The sequence below is a fragment of the Octodon degus genome, unplaced genomic scaffold (genome assembly GCF_000260255.1).
Source record: "Octodon degus isolate 3935 unplaced genomic scaffold, OctDeg1.0 scaffold00028, whole genome shotgun sequence".
Classification (NCBI taxonomy): domain Eukaryota; kingdom Metazoa; phylum Chordata; class Mammalia; order Rodentia; family Octodontidae; genus Octodon; species Octodon degus.
The window spans coordinates 4,527,976-4,536,776 of NW_004524604.1; the positions used below are offsets into that span (position 1 = coordinate 4,527,976).

An 8,801-nucleotide genomic window follows, 5' to 3' on the forward strand; every position below is an offset into this window, starting at 1 on the left:
CTCTCTCTCTCTCTCTCTCTCTCCTTCTCTTTCTCTCTCTTTCTGTATTTTAGGGAAGGGCCTACAGGGTGTTCAGGGTCTCACTACTAGATCAGACTCATAGTGATCAGCCTGTTTACCGCCTCCCAAGGGTTGACTTCTTCATGATAGCCATTCTTTCTAGGGTAAGATGGAATCTCAGTGTTGTTTTAATTTACTTTTTTTGAATGACCATTGTTATTGAATATATTTTCATATATTTATTTGCTATCTGTATTTCTTCATCTGAGAAGTGTGTATTCATCTCAGATGCCCATTTTTTTAATTGGATATTTGAATTTTGGGGCCTGATTTTTTTTTTTTTAAGGAAGCAAAAGTTTTTAATTAGCTCACAGTTAGTGGAAGTTTCAGTCTATAATCAGCTGGTTTGAAGGCAGGATGGCATGGTATAGGGGCAACAGTATAAGGCAGCAGAAGACAGCAAAAATGGGGCAAAAGCAAAAAATCAGGGTATACTGGACAATCTTATTTTCCTTCCTTATAATGTAAGCAGCCCCCCTCCCTCCCAGGGTGGTTGTGGTACTCACACAATCTCCATGTCCTCCTCTTGCACAGGATGAGATTGTTAACAAAGTAAGGGCCCTGGCCTGAGTCACTTAGTTAACTTCTAAACTTCACATTGACATAGGTAATCAACTATAACGATCTGCCCTTTGTCAACATGGTAACCAGACACATTTCTTTAAACCAGTTTCCAGATACAAAGACAAGCTTATTCTTAACATTTCACAGTTTGAAGACTATAACACAGGTTTATCAGTCCTTAAGAACCAGCATCAAGTCTGCCAACATTATGCTACATTAGAACCATAACAATTTTGCCCCTGGGGGGCATGATTTTTTAAAAGTTGTTCATAGTTCTATAGAGAAGTCCTTTGCCTGAGGGGCAGTTGGCTAAATCATTTCCCAGTCTGTTGATGATTTATTTTGAGGTACAGAAGGTTTTTAATAAAATGTGATCTAAGTTGTTTATTCTCTGAAGTATTTCCCATGCAATGTGAGTTTTGTTCATGAACTCTCTTCTCACACTGATCTCTTCAAGGTTTCTACCCACTTTCTCCTTGAGTAGATTTAGCGTTCCCATTTTAATATTTAGATCTTTGATATAAAATGGTATTTTAGAACATTATAAATTTGAACTAAAATATTTCAAGACCTAATTAAAGACAATTTTTGGTATTAGTGAAGACAAATGAAACAAAAATGCTGAGTTCAAATTTGCCTAATTAAAATAACTCAAATTATATGTCAGTTTTTTTGGAGAAAGTGTGATGGATACATTTTTTTGTCCTTCCTGGCATAACAATTGTAATGGATAGATAGTGAGTGCTCATCTCCACTTTATCAGCTTGAATACTCAAGTATCTAATATGGTTCTTAAGACTAGTTCATGGTCAGTGCATGTTTGCCTCATAAGTGAATGATTTCAAAGAAAGACTTCAGAAAAGATTATGTGAATGAGCTAAATTTATTCTATTTTAAGTAGTTTTAATATAAAAAAACTTTGCATTTTTAAGCTCTTTTATTCCAGGTCATCATGCATAAGTCAATACACATCATTTCCTGTGTGAACTACTTTGGACAGTAAAAGAATAGACTTCTCTGAATCTGGTTTCCTTCCACCAGCTCATTGGTCTCTCGGTTTTGTTCTTCTTTTTGGCCAGGGATTTGATAAACAAGTGGATGTGTCATATATTGCCCAACATTACAACATGAGCAAAAGCAAAGTGGACAACCAGTTTTACAGTGTGGAAGTAGGAGACTCGACCTTCACGGTTCTCAAGCGCTACCAGAACCTAAAGCCTATTGGCTCTGGGGCTCAGGGCATAGTGTGGTAAGTGACATCGACTCAGTGCTACTTTTAAAGGGGATGTGCTGTGTGCATCTTTTAGACACAAACACAGACAAAATCCAAGTGAATAAATTGGCAGGAAAATACATTCTGCTGGAGAGAAAATAGAATTATGAGCATTATTTGCTATTTATTTTCCATTTTCTAACAATGTGTGCAAAGTGGCTTGTGACATGATTTTCTGGTCACCAACACAAAAGATTCTTTACACAATCAATGACTACAAAAAGTCAAGTGAGCCAGAGGTTCCTAAGCCACTACTATATATTAAAAACAATTATTTACAGTAAGAAATTTAAAGCTATGTAGTAAAAATAATGTGTTAAATGTAACAGCAAATAAATCTCCCTACCACTTAAGAGATAAATAATATCTCATATTTTCATGGCTATTAAGGTTCAGTGCTTACACTAAATTTAGGAAAAGGTCTATTTAAAAAATATTTACCTAAATTTTCACAAAGGAAGATCCTAGGTAAACTATTATTATAAAGTTTTGGATTGGCTAATTGAAATATAAGAAATCTAGATCTGATTGTTGCAAAACTAATGACATCATGTTAATTGACTAAATATTTCTAAAACATTTCTTTAAGACAGTTTCAGTATGTAATGTAGCAATCAAATAGATTCAGCATACATTTACTTGCATAATAGTTTTCAGTCTATTTGATGACCTATGCTGAGAAGTAAAATTCTAGGACATGCATCTTAAATATTTATATTTAGATATGATTATTTTTATGAAGGATATTTATGTAATTACTTATTTGTTATATAAATCATTATTGTATTAGTTATCATTTCTACTTAAAAAACTTTTGAAAAAGAAATTAACAGTTAAAAATACTTTTTATTTTCTATTCCATTTTCAATCATTTAAATATTAGTAATATTATTTTAGGCATAGGAATGGATAGTTTTTATTATTTTTTGAGCCTTCAATTTACATTTCATAAAGCTATTTTAAAAATTACTTCATTTTATTTTGACAGATGGTTTAAATTCAAGGTCAATGCTTTGTCCAGGTGAATGTGAAAGACACTAATATATTTACTAAATCATAACACTAATTCATTCACCAAATATATCAAGGCTCTATTGAGAATTTCTCTAATATACTTCCATTTTTCTAATGTCAAACAGTGTTATTTTTGCTATTTGAAAAGTGGGACATTTAATAATGCACAAAATTTGCATTTTGAAGATACTGAAAGAGGTAAACAAGTAATTTTTATTTTCAGTGTTTATTTGTCTTTGTGCTTCTGTTGGGCATTAATCTCTGTAATACAAAACAAATTCATGATGTGGAAGGCAGAATAATGGTTTCCTCAGTGATGCTTAGGTCCTAATCCCTGGAATCCTTAAATATGTCACGTGGCGTGGTCAAAGGGCCTTTGCAGATGTAATGAAGGCCTTAACATGTGGACATTATCTTGGAATATGCTGAAGGGATCAGCATGATTATACAACTTCTCAGAAGTAGAAAAAGAAGGCAGAGAAAATGCACAAAGGACACATAACAGGAGCTGATGGAGACAAGCTTGATATATGAGGGAGATATGAGAGAGAATCACTTGGTCACTGGCTTTAAAGATGGAGGAAATGGGTCCATGAACCAAGGGATGTGGCTGGCTTGTAGAAGCTGGCAATGGCTGTGAGGGCAGAGCAAGAGAGTGCAGAACTGAGTCCTACAACTGTAGGGAATTCAAATCTGTCTGCAACCCAAATGAAAAGAGACATTCTCTTCTACCACCTACCTATAGGAACAAAATTAAGGTCTTTAAGTTCACAAACACCTTGACTTTAACCTAGTGAACCCCATGCTCTGACACACAGAGCTACAGGATGGAAACTTGTGTTGTTCAGGTGGTTAGGTATTGGTGAATTATTGCAGTAGGAATATTAAGATACACAGTACAGTGAAGTATGTAACAAAAGCTTTATTGTAAATCTTCTGTAAATACCAGGAAGGAGAAAAAACAAGGGGCTCATTGATACTATTTGAAATATTTTAGAATATTAACATGAGAATGTATTGATGAAGACTTAGATTAGTAAATTTCATTTTCCTTGCAATAAAGCTGCCCCAGAAAGTGGGGCCTACTCAGAGAAAAATGGGTGGAAATTTAGTGATTCAAAAATAGATCCAAAGCAGGATTTTGAGCAAGAAGTCAACATTCTGTTAACAGGAAAATTTGAGCATTTTGTGCTAAGAATTTTGTAATATATTTTATAGCATGTTTGAGGCTTCTATTTCTCCTTTTTAGAATAGCGAATCATCCTTAATCTTAAATATAGTAACAGAAATAGTCCATTAAAATATGTATCAATATTATTTTAAATCCCATTTTAAGACCAAAACTATCAGCAAATTTGTTAAGAAAATCTGGCTTTTGAAATGTTAACCTTGAAGTTACCTGAGACTATTAGTGGTTTTGTTGTTAGCAGAGGGCAATAAAGTCATAGTCAACTAGCAGAGTGCACCGTGAAGGAGCAGAACTGGATGTTTCAGTGACCAGCCTGCCCTGTATGCAGCAAGCTGCAGAGCAGAGTCCTCCTGACGCAACTGTGGTTGTTCCTTCTCTTCTCTTTCCCCAACTTAGCTGTGAGGTATCTGCTTAACCAGAACTTGGATTTGCAGTGCACTGTGCTGCCTTGCTGCTCTGTTCTTACAGTGATTTGTTCTAACAACCTGCCCTTAATTCAGCTCCTGTTCTATTGCCTCAGCAGTGAGCTTATGCCAAACAAACATCCAGCCCCAGACATGCTTGTGAAATCCACAGAGCTGTCCCATGTCCCTGATGACTGTCAGACTGACATAGTATCTTAGTACAGTGAATGTCTGAAATAGGCAACTGGAAATGAATGGGGTCTCTTGAATTAGTTCGGAGACTGGGGTGTCAGATAAACCGAGACAGACATTCATTTATTTTACTTAACTTGCTGGGTGTTAAGAATAAAACATGACAGACCCAATTCCAAAAGAGATGCTACCATAAATTTCTATTTGCATGTGGCATCGGGCAATGGTACGTGGGTGTGAAAGAATGGTTCTGCTTTTCATATGTAAGTGCTGACATACTGATACATGTGTCAGATTCACAAGACTCCTAACTTGTTTGAAGTGGAAACTTATTACATTTTACTGGTTAATGGGTTTTTGCAATTTTTGTGTTTCCTATTTCAAAATTTGTTTAACATCGAGGCAAAAGGCAATAAGGCAATACTAAAATATCTTCAAAATAAATTATGTGCTATTATGTTTTATTTGTTTACTATGGAATGATAAAGCCAAAATGGCATTCTTGGAAATCATTAAATAAAGCTCGTAGGAAGTATATTGGAAGAAATGAAAAATTTCTTTCTATGTCTAAGTAAAACAAAACAAAAAAAGAGATTAGATTATCTATTGAAGCAGAAATGAGAATTGTTCTGCTTCACCACGTGCGCTAAGGAGTCCTCTATAGCTTCCTAGGTGGGGAATTGTAATCTATAAAATGAGGTTCTAACTGTGTTCAGGATCCAAGCGAACAAATCATTCCAGAACATTTTCCCAATTATCCACGAGAGGGTCTGTCATTGTGCTGTTTTTCTACTGTCAGCTCAGAACAGAAACAAGCCCAGAAACAAATCAGGACACAGGGGTCTCCCTGTCTTCTATCCCTCCCTCCTATTGCTCCTCACCAAGGAGCATTTTCTATTTTCTCACTTCTTCCTCCAAAGGTGACATAAGCTGACAGCCACGGTGACAATAAAAATGAACAACTAAGTTCAGCTGAGAAGCTTTGCCAGGGTTGGTGTGCTCTGCAAAAGCAGAAGGCTGATTTTACGTAAGTCTTAGGGTGAGAAGTAAAAGTGTGCTCTTCCCTTCTGGACGGTGTTCCACGCAATTGGCTTGCAGATGGGCCCATTCAATTCTGCAAGGTGATGTTTAAACCAAATGTCTACAGAAGAGATGTAAGTTCACTACAAGTAAAGGCAGGGTGTTTACACAGATAACACAGATAAAAGAGTTAGAGTGTTTATCATAAAAAATCTGTGACTTGAAAATGAAATATTTAAAAGATGGTACAATTTGTGTTGACTTAATTTTTCAGAAATATTGATTACACCTATAGATTGACATTTAATCAAAGCTGAAACAATTATACAAAATGCTCTTGAAATAATCTCATGGATTAGTTTAGTTTAGTTTAAATAGAAAATATATATGTATCTATGCATGTATAACGAACATATAACCAAGATGTGATTATCATATATATTTCATAATCCAGGTTAATTGGCTTTAATTGGAAAGCCATCCTATATACCCTTTAAAATATGAACATACAATATTTTAAGATATATAAAGTATGATCAAAATACATAGTGAATGTTCATATTTTTTAAAAAATCATTTAAGTGAAATATAAATCACCACTAATCCTTCTCAAAACTCTCCCTTGCTTTGAAAACACCGTCATTCTTACCTTTCAACAGAAGTCTTCTTTGTTGAATGTCTTTACAAGTTGTGTTGAGAGAGAGAGAGAGAGAGAGAGAGAGAGAGAGAGCAGAGATAATGCTGCTGCCTGCCATGCCTCCACCTTATTCATTAGATCTGGTGGTGCTGGTACTGTGTGACTTCTGGCTTTTACTCCTAGTCGCAACAACCATAAAAGGTAGATGCTTTGAGTGGATTCAGAATAGTAAGGTACCACTACAGTAGCACTAAGAGCACTCACAAAAGAGGACTTCTAGAACCTTTTCAGAAAGTGGCAGAAACGGGCCAGGGAGATGGCTCAGTGGAATAAGTGCTTCCCTGGCAAGTGCAAGGGCCTGAGTTCAATCCCTGGTTATGAAAAAAAAAAAAAAAAAAAAAAAAGAAAGAAAGTGGCAGGAACAATGTGATAAATGTGCTCAAAGTAAAGGGAAGTGTTTGAGGAGTTTCATAGAAATGTATTTCCTGTAATAACAGTTTTAGGTTTAAGCATCTACTGTATTTTTGGACCATATCTCATATCTATTTTATTTTTCATAACAATTTGAAAAACCATTTTTGATGAATGCCCTTCATTTAGTGGTCTACAGTGATGAAACCCTGTACACATAAGCAATCTAAGATTTACAGTAGTAAGCATGTTCAGCAGAGCCTGCAGTGTTCAGATGTTCATATAAGGAGGAGGGCTTGTGGTTTATCTCATCCCCTTCCTTTGACAGGTGGATGCTGGGGCTGTAATATTCTAGTTGGAGATGCTTTAGCCTAGTCCAGCTAAGGGTTAGATAGACTGAAAGAATTCTAGAATTCCTCTTCTTTGGACTTTTAAAAAAATATGCATGTGATCTAGTTTGAAGAAAGATAATGCTAGAAAACATTCAGTAAGGGGCTGGTGAGATGGCTCAGTGGTCTAAAGCACCTACTTAGAACAAGCTTAGTAAAGCCCAGGGACCACAGTTCAATCCCCAGCACCACATGCCAGCCAGCCCGCCCCCTGGTGGGCTGAGCTGACCACACACACACACACACACACACACACACACACACACACACACAAATAAATTTTTAAAAAAAGTTAAAAAAAAACAAAAACATTCAGTAAGTAGTACTATAACGTATGAAACTTTTTCTACTGCATTTACTGGATCCTTCAGGGGTCTTGAGTCTGATACCATGTCTATATTATATTAGCACATATGTACAAGTCATGTAGCTAAATCTTTCTCATCATATCCCTCAGCATCGTGTCTCCTCAAGACTACTGATAATGTGATGTCTGAAACTACTCCACAAATACTCTTTTTCTAAGCATGTAGAAAGAAAAGGTACCTTGGTTCTATGTTTCGTTTCAGTTTTTCATTGCGGACCATGGTCTATACCCTTGCCTTCCTAGTGCTGTGGAGCACTAGCTCCATGCAGTGCTAATACATACCAATAAGTGCTCGTGTAGAGCACCTGTCCAGACGAGAAAAGTCTTGGAATTCATCCAAATGCTCAGAAATCTTGCTGTAATAGTGGCGTATCAAATCATTAGTGGAGTAATCACTGACTGTGGAGTCATCTTCAAATCATGACAGCCTCTATGTGCTTTGAAAAAAATGGTTCACTGAAAGCCCCCCCCCCCAAACTGCCCGTTTCATTAAGAAACTAAAGGTGCAACTAACTCACCGATGGTTTTAGCAACTCTCTTCACCCTGAAGGTGAATTTGAGCTGTCCCATTTCTTCTCAGATTTAATCAACCTTAAACTAATCAGTCACATTTACAAGAAGGCTGGGAAAGTTTAGTGGGCATCTGTCAATATATATCAGAAGAAGAGCAACGCTTATATTTGGTTGCATGCTATAAAGATACTCCATATACGGTTCTTACTGCTGAAGATTAGCATGGATATTATTATGTTCTCAAAATTCTCCCTTAACTTCTACATATTCAATAATGTAAAACCCTTCTTTTATTATCTTCAGTTATTATTGTTACAAATACACTTATATCCAATGTATAACTGTGTGTCCCATCGTATTTTTTTTAGAACGATAAACACCTTTATTCCATGAGTTAAACCAGGAGGGAAGGTTTATTTGCCTTTCCGGGCCTTGATTTTCCTCAGACAGTACTCCAGTTCTTTGCCCTGTAGCATACAGCCATCTGCTTGGTCATACTGGCCTGGTCTTGGTGCAATTCAGGCAAGAAGCTTGTCCTGCTGGAACTGTTCTTCCAGAAGACTGCTGAGTTTGGCATTCTTTTTCCTTTCATCATACTTCTTTTGAATTTTCTTTGATCTTTTTTTGTTTAAAATCTCCTCCCTGGGGCCGGGAAGATTGCTCAGTGGAATAAGTGCTTCCCTGACAAATGCAAGGGCCTGAGTTCAATCCCCGGTTCCACAAAAACAAACAAACAAACAAACAAACAAACAAACAAAAAACAACAAC

The 8,801-nt window shown here is 36.2% G+C and overlaps 1 protein-coding gene across 5 annotated transcripts in view; it reads left to right on the forward strand.

Moving 5' to 3' along the window:
- Mapk10 (mitogen-activated protein kinase 10) overlaps positions 1–8,801 on the forward strand; it is a 337,874-nt gene that overhangs the window by 213,011 nt on the left and 116,062 nt on the right. For all 5 annotated transcript variants that reach the window (XM_023712992.1, XM_023712993.1, XM_023712994.1 and 2 more), the window contains exon 5: positions 1,704–1,873. In XM_023712992.1, coding sequence (XP_023568760.1) covers positions 1,752–1,873 — 122 coding nt within the window. In that variant the 5' untranslated portion in view covers positions 1,704–1,751. The remainder of the gene's footprint in view (positions 1–1,703; positions 1,874–8,801) is intronic.